The sequence below is a fragment of the Clupea harengus genome, chromosome 20 (assembly GCF_900700415.2).
Source record: "Clupea harengus chromosome 20, Ch_v2.0.2, whole genome shotgun sequence".
Taxonomy (NCBI): domain Eukaryota; kingdom Metazoa; phylum Chordata; class Actinopteri; order Clupeiformes; family Clupeidae; genus Clupea; species Clupea harengus.
In genome coordinates, this window is record NC_045171.1 from 25836425 (window position 1) to 25861765 (window position 25341).

A 25341-nucleotide genomic window follows, 5' to 3' on the forward strand; every position below is an offset into this window, starting at 1 on the left:
AGCCAGGGCTGATATTGATCTCATCTGTAATGTCCACTTATTATCAAGTCGTGTTGACGGTTCAATACAACCTCATGATAGTACCATGTAGTGTTTGAGGTCAAACACAGGTTTGTCCTTCAGTGTTTGTGCATCTGCAGTCACGCCAGGTGAAACAAAAGATTGAACTCATGGACAATAAAACTGTGACTCTTCTTGAATGAAAGAAAGAAAGAAAGAAAGAAAGAAAGAAAACAGAACGAAACACATGTCAACTGATGTTTTAGTTGCAGTCGCTGCGGGGCACTTTGTTCACCCCAACTGCCTACGGGGTGTGCACCAATACAGTCCCACAGAAAGAGAGAGACAGAGAGTGAGTGAGTCTCACAGAAAGAGAGAGAGAGAGAGAGAGAGAGAGAGGAGAGAGAGAGAGAGAGTCTCACAGAAAGAGAGTGAGAGTGAGTGAGTGAGTCTCACAGAAAGAGAGAGAGAGAGAGTGAGTGAGTCTCACAGAAAGAGAGAGACAGAGAGTGAGTGAGTCTCACATGGCGAGTGTAATCCCGGTCCTGCGGAGCCCGTCGCAGTGAGAGCAGCAGTGGTGTTGTGTCGGAGGAGAAGGAGAAGCTGTCCTGCTCAGCAGTGGTGTTGTGTCAGAGGAGCTGTGTCCTGCTCAGATTAATTACTGACAGACTGACACTCACTGGGTTGCTGTAACGAGCCCTTGCCCACGCTCCAGCACGGCGCTGGACGACAAGGACAGCTCTTTCACAAGACTCACAGCATTCAGCCCCCAAGGAGGTCAAGACTCACAGCATTCAGCCCCCAAGGAGGTCAAGACTCCCAGCATTCAGCCCCCAAGGAGGTCAAGACTCCCAGCATTCAGCCCCCAAGGAGGTCACAAGACTCACAGCATTCAGCCCCCAAGGAGGTCACAAGACTCACAGCATTCAGCCCCCAAGGAGGTCAAGACTCCCAGCATTCAGCCCCCAAGGTCAAGACTCCCAGCATTCAGCCCCCAAGGAGGTCAAGACTCCCAGCATTCAGCCCCCAAGGAGGTCAAGACTCCCAGCATTCAGCCCCCAAGGAGGTCACAAGACTCCCAGCATTCAGCCCCCAAGGAGGTCAAGACTCCCAGCATTCAGCCCCCAAGGAGGTCAAGACTCCCAGCATTCAGTCCCCAAGGAGGTCACAAGACTCACAGCATTCAGCCCCCAAGGAGGTCAAGACTCCCAGCATTCAGCCCCCAAGGAGGTCAAGACTCCCAGCATTCAGCCCCCAAGGAGGTCACAAGACTCACAGCATTCAGCCCCCAAGGAGGTCAAGACTCTCAGCATTCAGTCCCCAAGGAGGTCAATGTCAACGTTAGAATGGATGAAAGCTAAATTCTTTACATGAATATCTCTGATCTGAAATCAAAAGGCGCTTTATTAAGTGTTCAATTATTATTTCAGTACGATTGTGAAACACATTTCACGCAATACCAAACTATCTGTCTTGGTCGATGGATAAGGAACTGAGGTGCAGTGTAGAGTTCATTTAAGGCCTCTGGGAGGGGGTGTTGTTGCTGTTTGGGCAGGGGGACATCAAGAGTAGTATAATTATGGAGGAATCAATACAAATGTTCTCCACAGATACAAGTACGTTTGATGGCTATTCTCCCTCTGAAAAATGAAGATGAATCTTTGACATGGAGAAATATATGTAAAATGTCTGACCACATTGTGGTTCTGAGATCTGGCACATGGAGGAGGGGGTTTTGTGCAGGGTATGAGAGTATGGAGTGAAAGTGAGTCTGAAGAAAAGTTGCTGAATTTATGGCATCCAGGAAAAGTCTGTCAATTCTGAACATCTGAAAGAGCAAGGGGCTTAGACTCAGCTGAACAGTGACTAAAAATAAAAATGTACTTCAAATGCCATGATGTTCTTTTCAACTTTACTGAGACGCTCTCCCAACAACACACACACACACGCACACACACAGACGCACACACAGACACACACACACACACACACACACACACACACACACACAGACACACACACACACACACACACACACACACACACACACACAATCAGACTCATCGTAGTTACAACAGCCAATCCCAGCATCTGCTAACAGAGAGACAGTGTGCAAAATACAAATAGGACACTTCTTTTTCTCACAACCTGTTCCTACTTGTGTATGTTTGCAGGCACTGGAGAAGGAGGGCGAGAGAGAGAGAGAGAGCGAGAGAGAGAGAGAGAGAGAGAGAGGAGGGGTGTTCAGCTATTCTGCCGAGGCATTTGAGGGGAGACATTGGGGCGCCAGTGAAGAACAGGCCTTTCAGGGTGAGGGAGCCAGGCACCAATAGTGCAGCTCTGTGGCCTCCTGAGTCACACAGACGGCAAATAGTGAGTGTCGTTGGTGTTCTCACTCTTTCTTCACGTAGGGAATTCAGTTCTGTGACTCTGCTTCTCCTCTTAGTCACCTGTATGTGCTGATTTCTCATGTATTCGTCACCTGTACCAACGTTTAGTGGACGACAACAGCACTCTATATGTTCTAGTTGCGTTTGTGATTTCTGCATTTCTTTTTTTTATTGGAATTGCAAATAATGTATTTTTTCTTACAAAACGATCTGTTTGATGAAATTAGAAGGTGGCATGAAAGGTAGAGAGCTCGGCTCTGCCGGTGTGGATTACAGTAACTTGCCTCTCTGAAGGATGAGCCATGCACAAGCGGTCAAAGACCTGTGTGCAAAGAGAAAACTCCAATGATGACGTTATCAGCACATAAGAATGGGCTAAAAAGGAAGACTAGCTGTAGGACCCTTCAAGATGGTCTCACAATACATTGCACAACAGCCTTGGAAATGGAAGTTTTGACATTTTGAATGGCAGTGTGTTCTGTCTGAACACAAGGAGATTTGGCATTGATGAAATAAATAAAAAAGGATTGTGTGTAGTGTTTTGAAGAATGTGTGGTTTACAATTGAAATCTGGGTCCTAAAGCAGATAATTGTGTGTAGTGTTTTGAAGAAAGTGTGGTTTACAATTGAAATCTTGGTCTAAAGCAGAAATATGTGCTTATAGTTCAGCAGTTTTTGTGCGTAAACAATTGAGAAAAACTGTACACATCCATTCGTGTTTGCTGTGATATATAGGCTACAGCATTTTTGGAAAAAATAAAGAAATATGTTTGTTGTTACTGTATATTTGTGTGTTGTTTTATATTTGAGTAAAACCATTATACAGTTATATTTTACAATCGGAGTAAGCGTACAGTATCACTGAACATATAAAGGCTCCTGATAAGGCCTTCATACTGGTGTTTTCCCATTCATAGTAGTGTTTTCCATTCAGCACATCAGTGTTCAATTGGTTCAAAATACCATTTTGAGGAGACATAGCAGATTTGAAGTTTTGAAGGCAAAGTAGCATTTTGCAGAAGATATGTAGGGTTTTGCATTTTGTGTGTGTGGCTTTTGGATTTGTGTTTAGAGTTTTGAGAAAATGTAAAAAATAAATTTAAAAAACTGTAAAAAGCCATCAAGGGAAGCATACTTGCCGATGTGGAAAATTCCCAATGAATTCACCTCTCCTTTCGGAGGGTTGAATTTACTAATAAACACCATCGATACAAACTCCCCAGACAGTCATGGACTATTCCAAAAGGTGCATCTCAGCATGAGCCCTTTCTCACTTGTCTTAGACATGAAATGCCTTGGAAAAGCAATACAGCAAGTAAGAATAATGCAATGCATGTTTTACACGTGATCGACAGTTATTAGGAGTCAAGTTCTGCATTATGTTTAAAGTTTCCAACATGGCCGCTGACCCTGATGGTGTGACAATGTCCACACTGGAATTCTGAACGCAGCAGCAGTCCAACAGGTCATCACATGGAGAACAGGAGACTTCTAGAGAAGTCAAACTTTAAGCACGAGTAAGGACAGCCCAGACCGATAGACACTCCCCAGGACCCCTCTCACTCCCAATCACAATTACCCCTGCAGGGGGTGAAGTGTGCAGCCATGTCTGTCTGAATTATGGTCATCCTCAAACGCTTCTGACAGAGCCTTCATGTGATCCCAAAGCAGATGGCTCCAACACAGGGATGTGTGTCTCTCTCTCAATCACAGGGGAATATAGTGCACTCTGATGTGTGTCTTTCTCTCAATCACAGGGGAATATAGTGCACTCTGATGTGTGTCTCTCTCTCTCAATCACAGGGGAATATAGTGCACTCTGATGTGTGTCTCTCTCTCAATCACAGGGGAATATAGTGCACTCTGATGTGTGTCTCTCTCTCAATCACAGGGGAATATATTGCACTCTGATGTGTGTCTCTCTCTCAATCACAGGGGAATATATTGCACTCTGATGTGTGTCTCTCTCTCAATCACAGGGGAATATAGTGCACTCTGATGTGTGTCTCTCTCTCAATCACAGGGGAATATAGTGCACTCTGATGTGTGTCTCTCTCTCAATCACAGGGGAATATAGTGCACTCTGATGTGTGTCTCTCTCTCAATCACAGGGGAATATAGTGCACTCTGATGTGTGTCTCTCTCTCAATCACAGGGGAATATAGTGCACTCTGATGTTCTCTCTCTCAATCACAGGGGAATATAGTGCACTCTGATGTGTGTCTCTCTCTCAATCACAGGGGAATATAGTGCACTCTGATGTGTGTCTCTCTCTCAATCACAGGGGAATATAGTGCACTCTGATGTGTGTCTCTCTCTCAATCACAGGGGAATATAGTGCACTCTGATGTGTGTCTCTCTCTCAATCACAGGGAATAATAGTGCACTCTGATGTGTGTCTCTCTCTCAATCACAGGGGAATATAGTGCACTCTGATGTGTGTCTCTCTCTCAATCACAGGGGAATATAGTGCACTCTGATGTGTGTCTCTCTCTCAATCACAGGGGACTATAGTGCACTCTGATGTGTGTCTCTCTCTCAATCACAGGGGAATATAGTGCACTCTGATGTGTGTCTCTCTCTCAATCACAGGGGAATATAGTGCACTCTGATGTGTGTCTCTCTCTCAATCACAGGGGAATATAGTGCACTCTGATGTGTGTCTCTCTCTCAATCACAGGGGAATATAGTGCACTCTGATGTGTGTGTCTCTCTCAATCACAGGGGAATATAGTGCACTCTGATGTGTGTCTCTCTCTCAATCACAGGGGAATATAGTGCACTCTGATGTGTGTCTCTCTCTCAATCACAGGGGAATATAGTGCACTCTGATGTCCTGTCTTTGTGCTGAGAACTTTATGCATTGCCCCCCAAAAAAACATTCTTAAAAAATATCGATGTCACTGCTCTGAAACGTACCCCTATCAGATACTCACTATCATCACACATAGCATATACTGTATGTCCATTGTGATTACATCTAATCAAGTTTAGGGAAGACTAAATATCATTATTCATTATTCACTGCTTGCCTTCATGTCGCCGGCTCTGAAATGTTATTGTAATTGCAGGGAGGGATGCTGAAAAAGATGAGAAAACTGAAGAGCAACGAAGGGATATTTATTTCATAAATATTTTCAATCTACTGATGAAATTTAAGTATGCACCTGCGGTGGTCTTCGTGGAAAGTTAAGATGTGATAAATTAAACTTTAACGATTGCAGTCCAGCATTTTCTGGAGTTATTGATTAGACGTGAATAGCCAACTGATGGCTTGACATTCTCTTCCAATCCTAAAACACCGATCATGATGCGTGCTGAGCTAAATAGACAGTAACACACATTGTGATGCTTTAAAGCTTCAACCAATTACTCTATCATCAGTACATACATACATCCTGGTGTTTTTTCCATTGAACTTTCACCAGCGTCAGCATTTGGTCAGGCTGCTTTGTCACTAACACTCAACAATAAATAAAGTCCTAAACTCACACTACCACTAACACTCAACAATAAATAAAGTCCTAAACTCACACTACCACAGCTAAAAGTCCTGACGGCATGTTTTGTTCGTGTCTTTATGGCATGGTCAGTTCTAGTGAAGCACATGCAAATAGACTTCCAGCAGTGAGCACTCTCAAGAAATCACCTAAGCAACAACCATGACTATTTCGCTTCTTGATCTAATTGAGCTTTGAGGTGGCATTCACCCCTGAACCAACTACATGGGCGATGACTACCTACCTACCTACCATAAGGATGGCATTTCAAAGAGCAATGACATTGACATGGGATTTCATACATTTTAAATAGACAGGCTATGTTAGGTAGAGGAGTAGATGGTCATGCCATAAAAGCATCTTATTTTAAAAAGAGAGCTTCCCTCATTTAAACACTAGACAAAGAATGAACGAAGCGACACGTGGCACAAGTCGTGTTAACCCTAGGTTATATAGAGTTTTAATTCCAGTTGTTTTATTTTCCATCTATTCACAAACGCAAATGGCCGTGACAGTGAGTAGTAGTCTGTTGTGTTCTCTGCGCTGCACGTGCATAAGTAGTCCAAACATCAATTAAAGAATCCTATTCATTGTAGTTTATGATGTGATATTTTATGGCCATTATTTTTGTGGTCTGACTGGAGATGTAGGCTATTCTTTTAGTGCTCAACGCGCGCGTGATTTCGACACCGGTCCGTATCCATCTCAAGCACGCGCCTTCTCTCGCGATTTTCTCCACTCCCTGGCACGCTTGCTTGAGCGTGTAGCCTGGGAATTGGTGCTTCCACTGAGAAGCCACTGATTCAACGATCACAACCGAGACCGGCTGTTAGAGCAACCACACCTTGACTGCGTATAGGCTATTGCGTTTTTCAGTCCCCAACCAAGACTACTGCAGCCCAAGGACCTACAACGAAACCTTCGAATGCATCTGCTGGAATAATATTTGCGTCTGCTACCTGTTCCATCGAAGAAAGTTCGGTGTTACGCGAGAGATATTAACGTTACATTTTGGGGGCCAGTATAGGTTATTGGAGCTGTAACAGTAAGTCAGCCTTAAACAGGTTTGAGGATCTCATCATCCTCGAAAGCAGTTATTTTGGGTATGTTTCTAGCCTACGGAAACGGACACCCGTTCAGATTTTAATCATTTTCGATTTTTGAATTATCAAGTCTAAGGTATTTATTACTCTGCTCTACCTACGAGGGAGAGGATGGGGACGCTGCGTGTGTAGAATTGGTAAGTCAAGAGCTACTCCTCTGTGTCTTGATGACATGCTGAAAAGCGTGGCAGTATGCTAAAGAGTACAGAGAATGCTTGTAGGCTGTTAGGGATCTAGCATATCAGACGATCAGTAGTCATCTTTAGGTAGGGGTTTTGTTGAACTGGACTGATATATTTTTATTTATTAATAAAAGATTTCAATGTTTAAACACCCCGTTGACTGCATATATTACGTGCTATATAGTCGACATGTGTATGTCCATTTACTTTAGGTGGTTTGTCTCCTTCGTGATTATGCTCCCATACCCTTCATTGATATGCACCGCAAAATGGACTATACATTTACATTCAACAATCGTTCAACAAATTGCAGTTTTCAGCTGGTTGCCACGCCGAAAGTTTACCGAATTGTAAAAGTCTTCTTGATAGCGGATCCAGTCAGTGGGCATGCAAAGGCTAAGTAGGCTATAGTATGTTATATGGCTCCAACAAAACTATTACTACGATGTGGCATTAGAGAATTGCTCATAGTGTGAGCCAGTCCCGAGGCAAGTGGTTAGTAGTTTGTACCAACACAACAAAATTGTTGGAGTTTTAGTGTTTTTTTTGGTCTGAAGCTAACATCTGCCAGCCTTCACTGCAGAAGGGGATGTGATGGGGATCTATCAGGGGATGGGGATGCGGCGAATGAGTAGCGGCGGTTTCGGTTATAAACTCCCGACAGCCTGTAATCAAGGATCATTCTAACCAAGTGTGTTCGTGTCACCAGCCAGATCCATAAAGGCTATGCCTCTAAGTGTTCCTCATTGAAAATGGTAGACCTAAGCCTAAAAAAAGCAAGACCGAGAACACTGTAAACATATTTTTAAAGGTCTCAAACTCAATGTTTCACAACAGATAAACAAAGGAGAACACTCAACAGCCAAGGAACATCAATAAGGTAATGAGAACAACCTACTCTACAACCTATAACCTAATCATCTTGCCTGGATGATGTTTACAGTTTATGGTCTGTTGTAAGGAAATCTTAAGGCATTGATGGAGCTTTTACAGTTTATTGAATCTGATGAAAATATGTGTTCAAGTCACTGTGGAAGAATTGCCAACCATAACTGCTTAACAAGAAGGGCTTTCCACTGTAGCTGGGAATGGGAGTGTGGTTCCTTCGTTTTGAAACTTTCCTTCCGTGATTATTGAGACAACTTCCTCAACTCCTGTTCTCGTCATGATGGTCCTCTGAGTCCACAGGAACAAAGGATTCGTGTGGAGGTTTGCCTTTACCTTCGTGATCTTCTGATCTACGTCAAGTCCACGTCACGTGCTCCGTAGACCCATACACATATACATAGGCCTACACACACACACACACACACACATATACATAGGCCTACATACATAAACACATACACACACACACACACACACACACACACACACACACACACACACACACACACACTGGAATGTCCACTGTTTGAGTGGAGGGGTGTGGGCATATGGGTCCCAGCCAGGGGTATAATATTGAGTAGTGTATCACCAATTGACTACATAGCATCAGAGATGGTTAACTAGTGAAAATCCAGGTAGTATAGGTGGAGAAAAAAAGCCCTACCTTGCATCTTAGCACATAAGTGTTTACACGGCAACCTAGTTAGTCATCCTGTTAATAGTTAACTGAAACCTTGAGAGGTAAGAACTCTGCCTCGCTATAACCTGATAATCTATTCTGGCCATAAACTTGCAGTTTGTAGGCCGGCTTATATGGGGTTATAGAATTTATATCCATGTAGCTCTTGGTGTTAAAGTTTGAAAAGGTGCGTAATTTGACACGTAATTGTGTTTCAATTTTTTCCCCTTTAATCTGAGCATGATAAACATTATTGCAGAAGAAATAGCAGATATAATTTTAGATAGGGTACATTTGTGCTTCCAAGTGTAGCTTGAAATCATGGCAATGTTGCTGGATTGCTGAAGCGAAACTGAACTGTGCTGCTTGAGATTCCCATGCTTGTGTCGGTGGCCCGCGCTGAATGAAGTGGCCTTTGTGGGGTTAGACAGAGCTTTGTTTGCTCAACCCTGTTTGGTGTGGTAGGAGGTTGTCCTGCCAGATTTTTGACATCAGTAGACATGCCAGTGAGTAACTGAGTTTGTCTGTGTGTGTAATCACCATTACATCAGCAACTTGTTTTGGAGCTTTGAAGGGCTCGTCTCCATCATGATTAACTCATTGCAGTCCTTCAAAAAAGTCGACAGCAATTGAAATTGTTTTCCAGAAAGTGAAGCTATTTGTTCTGTTACCAGAAAAAAAAAGTAATACATTTTGTATTGGTAAAGGTGTGAATCTGACAGATTGATAAACTATCCTTTTATAGGAGCACAGGGTAACCTATATAATGTAAGATCTATAATATAAGAGAGTGTCACAGTGGGAGATGTGACAGGGGCACCAGTTACCCCTCTGAGCAGCTGTTGGTATAAGGCGATGATGTGCCATACCAATGCTGGCTACCCTGAACCAAGTCACACATGTAGTATTTTTGAATAGGCCAAAAGTGGCAGAAAGACTGAAGGAATTGAGATAAACCTGATAACTATGCAGCCAGCAGAAATGCCGCAGGCTACTTTCCCACAGTCTAATACCAGGATCCAATGTTTGACACCAAGTAATGTTACCTGCTCTTGTCCCACAGTGCAAATCACTGCCAAAGAGAACAGTGTTTAGACAGAGCCCTTTGGCATCACCACGCATAATCACCAGTAACAGTCTAACAATGTGTAAAAGTGATGTCATCATTCCAGTGGTTGATGTTTTTTTTTTTAAACCCCCTTCCAACTTTGACTTCCACTTCTTGAGTGGCATGAAGTGAATCCATTTCCATATGTAGATGCACATCTCTCTGATGGCAGCAGTAGAAGATGAGATAATAACAGTTTTTGTGCTTCTCTGTCAGTGGCTGGGGTCCACCAACCTCCTCCCATATCTTCACCTCTTCCTCCCTCAAAGCTCTGCTAGTTGGTCTGGTCTGTCATTGGAAATGGTTAATAGTTATGTTCCTCTGTCTTTCCTTCTTTTTCTATGATAATAGAATTGAGATGGTAGTTGACCACGCCTATGCTGTGTAGCAATCAGGCAACTGTACTGCAGTCCTAAGATTAGCTTTGTCTCATTAGCCCACAGCCTGTGTGCCCAGACTCGCTCTGGAATGGGGCTATCTGCCTGCCTCTCTGCGGACGAGACGCTTCTCTGCACAATCCTGTGAAAGCTATTAGAAACTCATTCCCAAATGGACTGATAAAGCTGACCGTAGAGTGGAGCAGGTGTCAGGATTTGGGCTTGAAATCTTCCCAGAGGCCATATACGAGCGCATTGCTGAGGCAGTTTTCAGAAAATTCATTGTCACGTCTGCGTTAAGCTCTTTGTCGTGCCTCAGGCATTGGTATGTGTGCGCCTCCACTGTAACCTGATAATGTGTGGGTGTACAGGGGGTTTGGGTTCAGAGTCATGTGCCCTCTCATCCTGTAGTCACAAAACTGCCAGTTAAGGATTGATATTCATGAATCTGTGACCTAATAATTGTGGCGCAGTAGTATTATGATCCTCAGTGTGTAACAGTTGTTCTGTCCCTGTTAGCCCTGCCATCTCTGCTGCAACAGCGTCTCTTTGAGCTCCTGGAGAACCACAGCTCACCCGCCGCATGAAAGCTACATTTGGAAATATCGGCAAACATGCTTTTTTCATTATATTAAATAATGACACTAAATTGAGGAACATGCTGTGATCAATTACTTTAATAGTTGAATAGCGCTAGTATTTCAGTGTCTGTTGTGTTAGAGAGAGGCATGGATAGGTATGATCGAATATCATGACACATCTTTGAAGGTGCTTATGTTAAAGACTAAGCTGATCACATACAACATGTAATCTGATTTTACTCTGCTTTCTGCTTGTCACACAGTACAATAAAATGCTTCTTACGCTCACTAGAATAGAATAGAAAGACCCAAAGCCTTTTCATAACATACTATGGAATTACAGATAATAAAGGCTTTGCCTTAGGAAGTAGATTATGCAAGTTAAACAATACTATACGGTGTCAAATGATATGTGATGTCTGAAGATGTACCATATTAACTAGCTGTTTGATTCCCAAAACTTCAAAAACATCAGGAGCTTGCAGGAACGTTTTGAAATGTAGTGTTTGTTTAACTAGGTAGAAAAACTCCTTTCCGCCAGCCATTGCACCCCACTAAGTTTTCATTGTGTTTTCTTTCCTGCATCCTATGGCCTTTGAAATGCTTCCATAGGAGAGGTCAGAGGTTATGACCTTGAGGTCAGATGGCAGGGCTTTGAGCCTGAAGAGGTGACATTCCTCCCAGTGTTGACAGCCCCAGGCCATCTGTTTGATGCATAAACACATTACACTTCACATCCGGTTCCTAATCTTGCAAAAATGCATAAGTGAGTTTAAACTCTCAGGTAGCATATGGACTTTCATCCTCCCTTCAATCAGCCAATGAAAGAAATGAAGGAGATGTTGCATCACCAACATCTTAACACCTAACAATCTTAATTGCACATCATACATTCGCACAGCACATCACAAATTCCCAAAATGCATGTAGCCACATATGCACGTACACACACACACACACACACAGGCGTGCGTGCGTGCGTACGTACGTGCGTACGTGCATATGTGGCTACATGCATTTTTGGAATTTGCACACACACACACACACACACACACTCACACACACACACACTAACGACTTTACAGACATGGAGTGGCTCTTTGTACATTAGAAGAATGTGTGTGCAGATGGTTCTCTTGCAGCCTTCTGTCTCTGGGAGCCGTTGGCATAGCTAGTGTGGTGTTTGGCTCATTGTGTGCCTTGGTCACTGCAGGACTGCAGCATTGGTGTTCAGGGTCTTGGTCACTGCAGGGCTGCAGCATTGGTGTTCAGGGCCTTGGTCACTGCAGGATTGGGTCTTGCCTAGAGGCAGCGCAACATCCTCGCCAAAACTAGATAAAAAAAATGGAATGTACTATTCTTCTACCGCAGGGTCTTAGACATTCAGACCGACTAATACTCAGTGTTTTTATCACGTTCCCTGATCGAACGCATAGTTGTTTTGTGAATTATATTGATCTTATTGTCAGTACCAATGTGTAATTAATTGATTAGATTAAAAGATTAGCTATTTTGAAACATCTGAATTATTATGTCGATATCATTCAAACCTTGAGAGGCCAGCAGGGCATCATGTTAGCTGAGCACAGCCTAGACCATGGGCTATTAATGATTCATTATCAACATATGACAGTTGGTTATCGGTTAAAAGAATTCCAAAATGTGCATTCTTAGATCAGAATCAATTTTTACATTTAGACCAGGCTGGTGTTCCCTTCTGGAAGGAGGAGGATGAAGGAGGAAGCAAAATACACTCACCAGTCTTGTTTAAACAGCTCTATCTCAACCCACCAAATGCATAAATGACAGTTAAGCGCATTGTATTGAACACAGCTATGAGTAGATGTAAGTGCCAATGCATTTGAAGCAATCACACAAATGCTCCCTTGGGATTACCTGCTCTGAATAAGTAAAGGGTAGTGCCATACAAGTATAGCATTAACACATTAACACAGGTTAGAGTTTATCCTCCTGCATTTAGAATGAACTCCATGTTTTATTGTTATACATTGCATTTACTCCTCATGTTGTATTAAAGGTAACACACAATGGAAGTCTTTCAGTTTATAGACTGCAAAGAACACAATGCATGATTTCCTCACTCATAATTTCATGGTCAAAATATGGGGTTGCGTGGCACTTGGTAATGTAATAGCAGTACAGCAAATATTACATTTGGTTTGTATCTTTGGGTTTGGCTTTATTGACTTCCTGTTGAGTCAATCAATAAAATGTGCTGTCTGAGAATGTTGCCAGGTTTTATGCCTGTGCTATCTCATTTAGAACTATGGATCACAAATAATCAAAGAATTCTGCCACCAAAATATGTTTCGAGTGCAGTGTATCCCACCTCGGATTGTGTTCATTTGTGAGTCACTTTCGCACTGATATGAGCATGCTCAGACTGCGTGTGTGTTATGTAAGGCCTCAGTGTGGCTCCTGCACGGCTCCTGATGGGGAGAGAGAGGGGTTGAGGAGCCGGCCATGGGGCCGAGGTGATGTTTCTGTAAGGAACTGTTTTTTGTGTTGGCCAGGTGTCACTCTCATCCTTGAAATGAAATGAAAATAATGTTGAAACTGTAATATTATTGTTTCATTTATTGTTACACCTAATAGCTAAACTTAAAATGCATTCCGTCATTCTGTAAAGAGTTGACAAGTGTTGCATTTCATTAAATGATGCTTTTGATTTGAATGTTTTCATGATTGAATAGTGGATGTAATGATGATGCATCAGTGTGGTACCGCTATGTCTGTTTGCTGCAAGGTGCACCAGAGCCAGTCAGCCTTGGACATCTCCAGCTCGTGTCTTGCAGCAGGTCGTTCCCCCGACACAGACTGACAGCTCTAGCTGCGTACGTTCCAGGAATGCAGTGGCCATTTTGACCTGACCCCTGCATCCTCTGTGTAGCCTGCACTGCAATAGAGCTCCAGTCACTGCAATAGAGTTCAATAGAGCTCCAGTCACTGCAATAGAGTTCACTGCTATAGAACTCCAGTCACTCCAGTCACTGCAATAGAGTTCACTGCAATAGAACTCCAGTCACTGCAATAGAGTTCAATAGAGCTCCAGTCACTGCAATAGAGTTCACTGCAATAGAACTCCAGTCACTCCAGTCACTGCAATAGAGTTCACTGCTATAGAACTCCAGTCACTGCTATGTTACAAGGCAGAGGAAACTCCTTCTTCATCTGTGTAATCTGAAGCAGACTCATACACATGATATCTGTCATGTCACCTGCACTTAGAGATGTGTTTGATTGTGCACCCTGAGTAGAACGAGAGGACGAGTCTCACGGTAGATTTGTGTCTGCGTATGTTTGCTGGCCTATTGTGCTATGCCACTCTGTAGCAGGACATGTAATCATGTATCTCTGAGCTAGATACAGGCTGACTCACATCAAGATTGATGAAGCCGGTGAAGGAGAAACCAGTACTCAGTCAGTGTGATAACACCACACACTACTGACATTGAAGACATCGTCTTCTCCACGAAACATGTTCAGTAACTATTGACATGCAGTCCATGAACAAATGTAGCGAGGAGCCGTGTTTAGGGGCCGTTTTGTAATTACAGCCCATTTAGACATAGTAGAACTCCATGTGGTGAAATGAATCAATATTCTTTCATTCAGCAAGTCTTGATGCAGAGACAGGAGTTGTATAGCAAGTGAAGAGCCCATTTTAGCTGATATATCCATCCAGTTAAATGTTGTGGGATAACAGTTTTGAAGAGGAGAGCTGTTCCTGTGCTCCAAAATCCTACCCTACATGTGATTGCTTACTGTACCTCCAGAACAGGCTGTGGGTCTAAGAGAGGCACTGGCGTAGTTATCACCTGCAAAGTCAGTTGTAATTAGGGCTCAGGAAAGCAGAGCAGATGACAGGGAGGGAGGAAGAGGAAGGAGAGGCAGTGGAGATCTGAAGAGGTCGCGTGGGGTGAACACGCACATAAGCAGCGGCTGCTTCCTGATGTTGGGCTGACTTGTGGGCACACATACGTACACTACACACATGAAGGTGATTCACTGATTTATGGCCTTCCACACGACGCTTTAGCACAGGCCTGTGGTACTAGTACTACTACTGCTACACACTCTAGACACCTCTCACACGAAACAAGTAGCCACATATTTTAAACATCTGTGAAGAGGAAATACTGGCATTTCTGGTTTTATATCTTAAAAACTAAGTTTGGCCCCACTTAGTTGTGTTGTACGTGAGTTTCTAATAAACACCTGTTCTGTTCTGAATACATACACACATACTGTACATAGACATAAATAAATGATTTTCCATGGTAAGATACAGTTTCTAATTCAGTTCACAGCCTATTGAAATGCACACAATGGATGAGTTTAAGCTCTCGATTGGGCTACTTTATGGGGAAATAGAGGTTTGGTTTTGTAACAAGCAGAGGCACTCTTGTTTAATATTTGGGGCCTAATCATTTTACACTATAGCCAGCTCTCAAACACACTTGTGACTGAATAGAAGCTTTATATATATATAAATAATAATGTACAAATAATGGCGTAGAGAAGGTACTACTCACAGCACCAAGCAGATGAGAGTTCTATCTTACGGCTACTACATCACAAACATGATTTCATTTAATTCTAGGCATCCCTGCACCCTAATCCCACCCTCTACCCCTCCACATGTCTCTTTCTGATGCAGCATAATGCATGTCCTCTGCAGCGCAGGGCCAGGGCAGCTGAGTTCTGTCAGAAGCAGGATCTGTTGAAGCATAAACCAGGCTTCAACCCCCCTCTTCACCTCCCTTCAAGGATATCGACCCCCAACGGCTCTCGCGTTGCCCTCGTGCCTGTGTGTGTGTCTCCTTCTGTTGTCCCCACATGTTCTTAGTGTTGCCCACACACTGGGGTCTATCAAGGGCAAGAGAGTCTTTTTGTCTGCATGTTTCCTACGTACTCAGCCAACAGCACCCCACATCAAATGCTCGAGCAAGGAGGATATTAGCATAATATTATGTCGTTTTGTACAGTGCCTAATGCTTTTTTGCCTGAAATCAGTGGAAAGAACATATAGCTATGTTTGCCTTAAGAAGAAGAAATGCATGCAGAGTATATTCAATTCAATTTTATTTTTATTTATTTATTATTTAGTATATCTTGCACATACTATGGCTACAATGACTTCAGAGTTAAGAGACACAATGGATTCACATCTTTGTTGTCAAACTGATTTTCTAATACTGATTCTCGTATGTGTGCTCCTGGCTTCGCTGTTAGCCTAGCTATTGCCCAGAGATGAACAGATGTGCGGTTGTTAATGTGTCCTATTGTGCACATATCGAGTCCTTTCTAGGCACAAACTTGGTTTCCCTCTCAGAGTGCTGCCCTGGCTCATGTTAGTGTTCTTCCCAAGAAACAAACGGTCTGCCCAGGAGCTTTCTCTCGGCCATTACGCCTGAGCAGTGAGTGACACAACCCAGGTGACACCATAGCCAGATGCAGGAAGCTGTGCAATTGAAGGAAATGAAGAAACGCATGAGCTGTTTGCTTTGTCTGTGGCGTGTTGAAGAATCTGCCTTGAGAGAGCAGCAGGGCACTCATATCACACAGACTGTGTGTGTCAACACCACACCCATCCCCCCTCCACTCTGTTGTGCTCATGCTCTACTACCACTAAATAAATAAAGTGTGTGTGAGAGAGAGAGAGAGAGAGAAAGAGAGAGAGAGAGGGAGGGAGCTCAGTCACAAATGGAGGTTGAGAGGGCTGGACACTGGAGACATGTCCTACTGAGAGACACCGTGACCTCTGACCTCTGTAAGAGCTGAGCACAGCTTGAAGCTCAGAGGTGAGCCCTTGGCTGAGGAGGAGGGAGGACTCAACATGATTTAATGCATTCTCCCTCAGCACGCCGATAGCTTTGACCACTAGCCCTTTAATCTTAGTTCTGTGACAACATACTCAACCTAGTGTTATAAAATACCTAAACAAACCCCGGAAGTGTGTGGGGTTTCAATCAATAGCTTCACAAGACTTCATATGGGCCGTCAGTCACACTAAGCACATTTCCTGTATAGATTCTAATGACTTCCCAAACATCGATAGTATATTCACCATCAAGATTAAACATGTTATTTGATATTTTAGAGGAAAAGATTAAACATGTTATTTGATATTTTAGAGGAAATGGTTTCTTCAGTGTTTCGCCTGCCACTGAATCTCCTGTTATCAGTCCAAGGACTATGTCAAGTGTAGACACAGTAGGCAATCTACAGGGAAACATTCACCGGGTTGTAGGGGCTTCCCTTCATTTCAACTAAGATGAGAACAGACTTTGGATTACAGTTCAAATGTCCACATGGTCATTAAGTGCCATTATATTGCATGGCATGAACATAATCAGGTTGTGGTGTACAAAGACGTGTTTTTTTTTTTTTTACTCCCAGGCTGTCAAGCAAGAAATCGCCCTTTAACTGCCACACCTCTCTCAACAATGTCCTCTTTCTTCATTCCTGTACACCTGACGTGGGATCAGTGGGTTATGGTTGTCCCACGCCCTCGTCAGCCGTAGCGCAGTACAGCTGGTCTATTAAAGCCATGCTGCACTGCCATGTACTAGATAGTAGCAGTACGACAGGCAGTACTTACAGAGCGCGCTCAGTGAGGAGAAGTGTTTAATGATTAATGTGACCAGTGTTTCACCAGCCGAGAGCAGGGCTGGGATTGCCACGGCGACAGCTAGACCCATATTTTGCATGACTTCCCCTCTGCAGTGGTGCAGCTGTCGAGGAGAGAAGCTGTGTCGCAACAACTGCTAATACTGTGTCCCCATAACAACTGCTAATACTGTGTCCCCATAACAACTGCTAACACTGTGTCCCCATAACAACTGCTGCCGGGCGCACTGGAATGGAGTTAGGCAGATGAACACACACAGTGTCAGCACAGGCTCATTGTGAAGCATCTCAGCTCTATACATTGCACTGCATTAACAGATTGGTTAGTTCAATCACAGGTAGCTCTTCTTTGACCAGTTGCTGGTCGACTAATGGAGAGTCTGGTTGACCAGCTGGTACCATATATAGGCCTTTTGACTTTATTAATACTGTATTACAGATGTGACAGTAGCATTAATGTTAACCATTATTATTTATTATAACACGCACCCAGACCTTTACCTTAACCTATTTCCTTCACGAGCAATTTGAATATGCTTTTATTTTGTACTTTAACAAAGCTAGTGAGACAGAATTCCATTGAGTGACATTATGGATGTGTGCTCTTGATGTTGCCCTTCCAACAGCACAGATCAGAAGCCTGCTGTAAGCATGATCAGATTAGGACCTTCCAGCAACATGTCCGTCCAGTGTATCACTGCAAGGAGAAGTGAAAATATAAGGTTTATGTATCAAAGCATCTCATTTTCAGGAGCTATTTGAGTCCGATTCAGATTTGGCTCACTGACTTGCACTGTGTTTTGCATTGTGGCCAAGAGGCTTGTCTCACGTATGATACACCTTATGGGAATAGCATGCTAGTCTGCTGGCACACTAGCCTTGAACAGCTGCCATGGAAATAGTGGCACGTTGTGGCGCCAGATTGCGGTTGTGTTGGTTTGACCGTCTAACAAGGGGGAACTGCTCTCAGATCAGCCCATTAGAATAACAATCAGAACATGGGAACAGCGTCGGACAGCTGGGAACACTGAATCAGCTTGCAGTGATGGTCAAAAAAACAAAAAGATTCTGTTGGGTTTGGGTGGTGTATTTCACACGTGTGAGTCACAGGCCTGTTCTCTGTCTGTCTGTCTCTCTCTCTCTCTCTCTCTCTCCTCCTCTTCACCCTCTCTCTGTCTCTCTCTCTCTCTCTCTCTCTCTCCTCCTCTTCACCCTCTCTCTCTCTCTCTCTCTTTCTCTCTGTCTCTCTCTCTCTCTCTCTCTCTGTCTCTCTCTCTCTCTCCCCTCTCTGTCTCTCTCTCTCTCTCTCTCTCTGTCTCTCTCTCCTCTCTCTCTCTCTCTCTTCCCTCCTCTTCACCCTCTCTCTCTCTCTCTCTCTGTCTCTCTCTCTCTCTCTCTCTCTCTCTCTGTCTCTCTCTCTCTGTCTCTTCTCTCTCTCTCTCTCTCCCTCTCTCTGTCTCAGACAGGAATGCCCCAAACTGCCTGCCCCAGCACTATGTTTGCTCCCAGTGGCATGGGCCCCCCTTTGGCCTCCGGAGAGGAGCCCCCTCAGGAGGGTCCTGGCCCAGGGACTGGATTTAGCGAGAGCCCCCCCATCTCCTCCGCCTCCCTGGACACGCTCATACAGCACCTGGTGCCTACCACAGACTACTACCCGGAGGTAAGTGCCTGCATCCCCACAGAAACCACAGAACCCTGTCACCCACTTGGACCGCCAAGGAAAATCAGTAGTTTCAGATGGTTGCAATGTGGACAATGGGCCTATTCTATTGTGTTCCGTGTGACTGAAACATCTGTAGGCCTGTGAAGCATGGACACAGTGCTTGAGTGTTAGAGCCAGGATGTGACCGCACTTATGAGCCTTATTGGATCAGTCAGGTTCTATGTGTGGCTCACCTCTCATCACAATTATATTAAACACTGATGGTTTGGGGAGACTAGACTAGACGTTACACTAGAGATGCATTTCCATGAGAAAATGTGAAAAAGTATGATTGCTCAACAGCAGCAGAGGATCGCCAACCCTTGCCATCAAAAGACAGATTATACAGCATTAACACAAGAGCATAGAGCACACAGTAGGCTTTATGATCGATGAAACAATATTTAAAATGATAGATCATACAGCATTAACACAAGAGCATAGAGCACACAGTAGGCTTTATGATCGATGAAACAATATTTAAAATGATAGATCATACAGCATTAACACAAGAGCATAGAGCACACAGTAGGCTTCATGATCGATGAAACAATATTTAAAATGATAGATTATACAGCATTAACACAAGAGCATAGAGCACACAGTAGGCTTTATGATAGGTGAAACAATATTTAAAATGATAGATTATACAGCATTAACACAAGAGCATAGAGCACACAGTAGGCTTTATGATAGGTGAAACAATATTCCAGATGAGTTGACAGTCTTCATTTATTGTGTGCAATAAGCTACAGAATTTACCCAGATCAAGGTAAAACATTGAGTCATCTGTCCATTTATTAAGTTGAAGGTTAAAAGACTTAAATGTTAACTAATTCAACCCATCCTCCATGCTTTAAGTGTAAAGAATTGCAATAATACTTTGATGACTTGCTTCGAAGAGGACCTATTAGAAGACTATAGTCTTCATTTAGTGGTATAGTCTTCTAATAGGTCATTTTTGGTAGGACTAAGACAAGGAATGGACCATACCTTAACATTAATTCTATCTGCCATAAAAAGTCGAAATGAACGAAAGATACACAAGATATTGGCTAATGAAGCGCTCAATGTCTGCATTGAACATTATTCACTGGGTGGTGCTACTCCACAAATGAGTCATAATGAGCTCAAAGTCATGCGCCTCCTAGTGGCCAACTTGCAATAACAAAATCCTAATTGACGGTGAAGTGGTTGACGAGCTATTGCCCAAAAAAGTGCTTTGAGTCTACACCTCTTCAGTGTCGACATCTATGAAGAGCAGAAGCAGCGCCAAGAAACAGATGGAATAAAGAAAATAAATCAAACTGAAGAGCAATCGCACTACTTATACCTACAATAACTATGTTCTTAAAAAGTGTCGTGTTAAATGTAATAAGAGCTTGAATGCACTGAACACAAAAGTGGCGAAGACCAACTAGCTCTCCTATCTTAAGGCCTCCAAATGGATGGTAGGATGTCATTGGGCACATTGTCATATGTAAAGACATATCTAGCTATATATCTAGTTAAACAATTTAACAAACCACTGCATCAAAGTTGATTTACTGGTAAATGATGAAAAATGTTTGTGATCAATTTAGCACAGGTGCACAACAAACATATTTTTCAGGCTATGTTATTCAATAGAATGGTTAGATTTCAACAGTGAGGATATGTGAAAAGTTACAAAGGTTAAATACCTACTCTTTGCCATTCCTTACATTCTAACCAACAAGGTACAGCAAACCAGTCCCAAAAAGCATTGCATGTTTTCTCCTGTGTCTCTGCCTCCTCTTTCACTGGCTGTACTTCCTCTCCCCAGAAAGCGTACGTGTTCACATTCCTGCTCAGTTCACGCCTCTTCATCCCCCCCCACGAGCTGCTGGCACGGGTCTGCCAACTCTGCATCCAGCAGCAGCACCTGGAACAGATGCCCCTGGACGCGGTCAGTGTCCCACTCAAGCCACACTGTGTGTGTGTGTGTGTGTGTGTGTCTGTGTGTGTGAATATGCGTTTATGTGTGTGTGTGTGTGCGTCTCTGTGTGTGTGTGTGTGTGTGTGTGTGTGCGTCTATGTGTGTGTGTGTGTGTGGTGTGCGTCTATGTGTGTTGTGTGTGCGTGTCTCACATCTCCATCCAGAGTACCAGATATGAAAGAACAAAATGTTTGATGAGGTTTCAGTCAGACTCAAATGTAATGCCTGACATATTTGGGCCAGCTTTGATATCCTCTCCATCCCTTCCCTGTTCATTCTCTTTGCTTGCTTGCTTCCTTCCAGAGCACTGGAGTTGTGTGTTGTGTGTTGTGTGTTCTGTGTTCTGTGTTCTGTGTTCTGTGATCTTGCTTCCTTCCAGAGCACTGGAGCTGTGTGCTGTGTGTTCTGTGTTCTGTGTTATTCCTTCCAGAGCACTGGAGCTGTGTGCTGTGTGTTCTGTGTTCTGTGTTATTCCTTCCAGAGCACTGGAGCTGTGTGTTGTGTGTTCTGTGTTCTGTGTGTTCTTCCTTCCAGAGCACTGGAGATGTGTGTTCTGTGTTCTTGCTTCCTTCCAGAGCACTGGAGCTGTGTGTTGTGTGTTCTGTGTTCTGTGTTATTCCTTCCAGAGCACTAGAGATGTGTGTTCTGCCCACAGCTAGAGCTGTTAGAGTGCTGCTGTGACTTTTATTGAGTCCCTTTGCTATTTCCAGGCCAAGGTGAAGAAGTTTGGTCCCAAAATCCTGCAGCTGTTGACCGAGTGGGCCGAGACCTTCCCGTCCGATTTCCGGGAGGAGAAGATGGTGGCCCAGCTGAAGGACCTGGTCCACAGGATAGCCCCGTGTGATGAGGTAATGTGGGCAGGCCTGGGAGTCAGGGCAATGTTATTTCCGTGTGTTTCTCTGGTTAATGAGGTACATGAGGACATTAACTCTCCAGCATGTCATCTGATGTCATCTGGAGAGTAAAACGCAGTGAGCGTGGAGAAGATGAAGAGGGAGAAGATGATGCTGAGAAAAGGACAGAAAGAAAGGCCAGAGAAGAAAACAAACAGATGAAGGGGAGAGGGCAGGACACTCAAAGGGGGAGGGAGCTGAAACCCAGAGAGCGAGCGGCAGTGATACTCAGATGTGGAGGAAGACTAATGGGATTGGGAGCTCTGAGGGGAGCGGAGGTGGAGGAGGAGGAGGAAGAGGAGGAGGAGGAGGAGGAGAGCGCTGGGGGCACAGTGGGAGATCGCAGCACCAGTCTTGCTGCTGTGGAGAGAGGAGACAGAAAGAACGAGACAAACACGGAGGGTGAAAGAGACTGGGGAGGGGGAGTGTGAGATGGAGAGAAAGATGGAGAGAGGACAGACAGAAGCAGAAGAGGCTGGTGAAAGCATGATGAATGTGCTGCTATTTGTGGTGGCACTGGGCACAGGAGGAGTGCTGGGTAATTGATGACCCACAGGGTGATTAGCACTGCTTCTTGACCTAGTGGCCCCACACACACTCCTCCTGTTTTAGGGGAGAGCAGCCAGGAACACACGGATCCCTCTGCACAGGTAGGCGTGGGGCGTAGACACACACACAAAAGAGAGCTGTACATGCTGGCTGTAACAGGGGCCAAGCAGACAAAGCCATGTGAAATCTTGGATTACTGTCACAGAAACATTGTAAATATACCAAATATACTACTTGTGAATGTCTTTTAATGGCAACAATAAAAGACGATTTGATACCAAAGCCTGTGCTTTGTCTTGGCAGGCTTACAGGAAGAAGCTGAACCAGGTGCTCCAGAATCTCAATGCCAAGCTGGCAGCCATGGCCCAGGGGGACGAGGGCATCGTCAAGGTCACGACCTCTGTCTCCGACAAACTGGTGGCCTTCAAGACCAAGCCTGCGCCCCTCCAGAAGGACATGATCAGCATCTGCAACGACCCTTTCACGCTGGCCCAGCAGCTCACACACATCGAGCTGGTGAGCAGGAAGCAGAGCTGTGGGGCAGAGCGCTGCAGTGCGGGTTGGGACAGGGGTCATGTGAGGTCAGGGGTCATGTGAGGTCAGGGGTCAGAGCAGGAGCGAGGTTCATCATGGGGAGGATGCGTACAGAAGATGAGAAAAAAGGACAAAGAAAAGGAGGCATAAAGGAGTCTGGTTTAAAACGTCTTCCGACTTGAATCAGGTTGATGCGTACCTTACGCCACCAAGACCCTGAAATCTCTGGTCCCATTAGCTTCATTACCGGCTATTATTAGATGTTTTTATTAAGGGCTGTTAGTTTTAGCCTGCAGCTGAGCAGAGTGAGGGCACAAATGAAACATTCTGGATAAGAATAGATGGCTGTTAGAAGCCAGAATAAAAGCCTCTCTCCCTGCTGTCACGGGGCTGATATGAGTGTATATTTGGATCCTAGTGAGGGTGTTGTGAAAGCGTGCACTCTCGGCCGAGACTGTGACATCATCCCGGAAGTCACTCCACTGCCCCGAGGGCTGCAGAGTGAGCGGGGAGTGAACTGGCGCTGACGGAATGTGACCTGACAGTTTTACGCCACGCCACGAGACTCACACACACACTCACACACACATTTACACACACACTCACTCACACACACATTTACACACACACACACACTCACACACACATTTACACACACACACACTCACACACACATTTACACACACACACACACACACACACACACATTTACACGCACTCACTCACACACACATTTACACACATTCTTTCACTTTGCGTGACAGTATTAGGTGTAGATGCAGGCGAGCAAATTGAATTAGAAAACGAAAGGCATCAGGGCTGATTTAGACTTGTACGTCCACACATGCCCCTGCATTCTTTAGTGCTTCAGCTCTCTCTCTCTCTCTCTCTCTCTCTCGCTCTCTCTCTCTCTCCTCTCTCTCTCTATGAGTGAGAGAAAGTAAAACAGTCAGAAAAAGAGTATGTGTCTGAGTAATTGAAGCATCAATGTGTGTGTTTATACCTAATGGATAATATTTGGTGACATGAGGTTCTAAATGTGCATGTGTTAAACGCTTGCTTTGTAAATACGTGAATTAGTTGAGATTTTTTAAATGTGTTTACTTTACAGGAGCATTTGAGGCACATTGGACCTGAAGAATTTGTCCAGGCTTTTGTACAGAAAGACCCCCTGGACACCACCAAGGTACATTTGCTACGAATGAGTATTTTTTTTCAGCAGACAAGAATATCTACTGTTCTCATTTTGATAGAAATCAGAAACTGTCAATAACCATTCTATGTTTCATTTTACAACCAAAACAGAATCATTCAGCTATATTCACTATACCACAGTATACTGGATTCAATGGTGTAGTTTCCTATTGTATATAACCAATGACGCTGTGACAGTGTAACAGGGCAACAATGTGAAGTAAAGGATTCCTAATTTATTTCTACTGATGAGAGACAAAAGGGCATTTGACATAATATGTTAGATTTGACAACTAACTACCACTGTCCCCAATTGACTTCACCTGAGATGCTTTTTAGCGAGTGATGTTGTAGGCAGTCTATGAAAAGTAAAGAGCTGTTGAGCGGTGAGGTTGTCTGTTGAGAGGTGAATAGGTCATGAGAGCACTAGGGTCTGTAATGATGAGCCAGCTGCAGACTGTATAAAACATGTGCCAGCTCGTGCACAGATGAGTAAGGTGTTGTCCATTTCTGAAGGGGCAGCCCATTAAAGTCTCCTAAAGCTACTATTTTAACAGGAGAGTTGTCACAGAGGTGTGAGGTCATTACTGCCATTCTGTGTGTCTTCGCTGAAGTTAACCAGATGGAATGTGTCTTCCATTGACAGCCTTGCTTCAGCGAGCAGAGTAAATCAACCACCAACCTTGAAGCATATGTGCGCTGGTTCAACAGGCTGTGCTACCTGGTGGCCACAGAGATCTGCATGGTAGGTTCTGGAGTCCACACTCATTTTAAAGAACCAAGCAGTAAAGCAAAGCTTAACCAGCAGTCATCATTGTATGCACCATGAATTGATGTCTAGTGCCCTCTGGTGATAGTTTTGTGTCATAGCATTAAAAGACACACCTACCTATATGCAAGTATTTTGGGGGAAATGTGACATTTTTGTTGAATTGAATTCTACTTAGAATGCAGCAATATAATGGTAATGTGTATTTTTCAGCAATGATCATATTACTTCATCAGTATGCAGTGATAAGCAACTAAATGGTAATGAATGTCCAATGTCAT

The 25341-nt window shown here is 43.9% G+C and overlaps 2 protein-coding genes across 5 annotated transcripts in view; both read left to right on the forward strand.

Annotated features, from left to right (window-relative positions):
* The window catches only part of LOC116225230 (extracellular superoxide dismutase [Cu-Zn]-like), a 364295-nt gene that overhangs the window by 143896 nt on the left and 195058 nt on the right, over positions 1-25341 (forward strand). The window lies entirely within an intron of this gene.
* LOC105913088 (ras-GEF domain-containing family member 1C) overlaps positions 6440-25341 on the forward strand; it is a 21966-nt gene continuing 3064 nt past the window's right edge. Inside the window, exons 1-8 of one of the 4 annotated variants that reach the window (XM_031587405.1) lie at positions 6440-7130; positions 8013-8055; positions 18925-19122; positions 20969-21091; positions 21832-21969; positions 22867-23079; positions 24209-24283; positions 24938-25036. In XM_031587405.1, coding sequence (XP_031443265.1) covers positions 18931-19122; positions 20969-21091; positions 21832-21969; positions 22867-23079; positions 24209-24283; positions 24938-25036 — 840 coding nt within the window. In that variant the 5' untranslated portion in view covers positions 6440-7130; positions 8013-8055; positions 18925-18930. The remainder of the gene's footprint in view (positions 7131-8012; positions 8056-18924; positions 19123-20968; positions 21092-21831; positions 21970-22866; positions 23080-24208; positions 24284-24937; positions 25037-25341) is intronic. The other 3 variants (XM_031587407.1, XM_031587406.1, XM_012842105.2) reach the window with 3 other exon arrangements.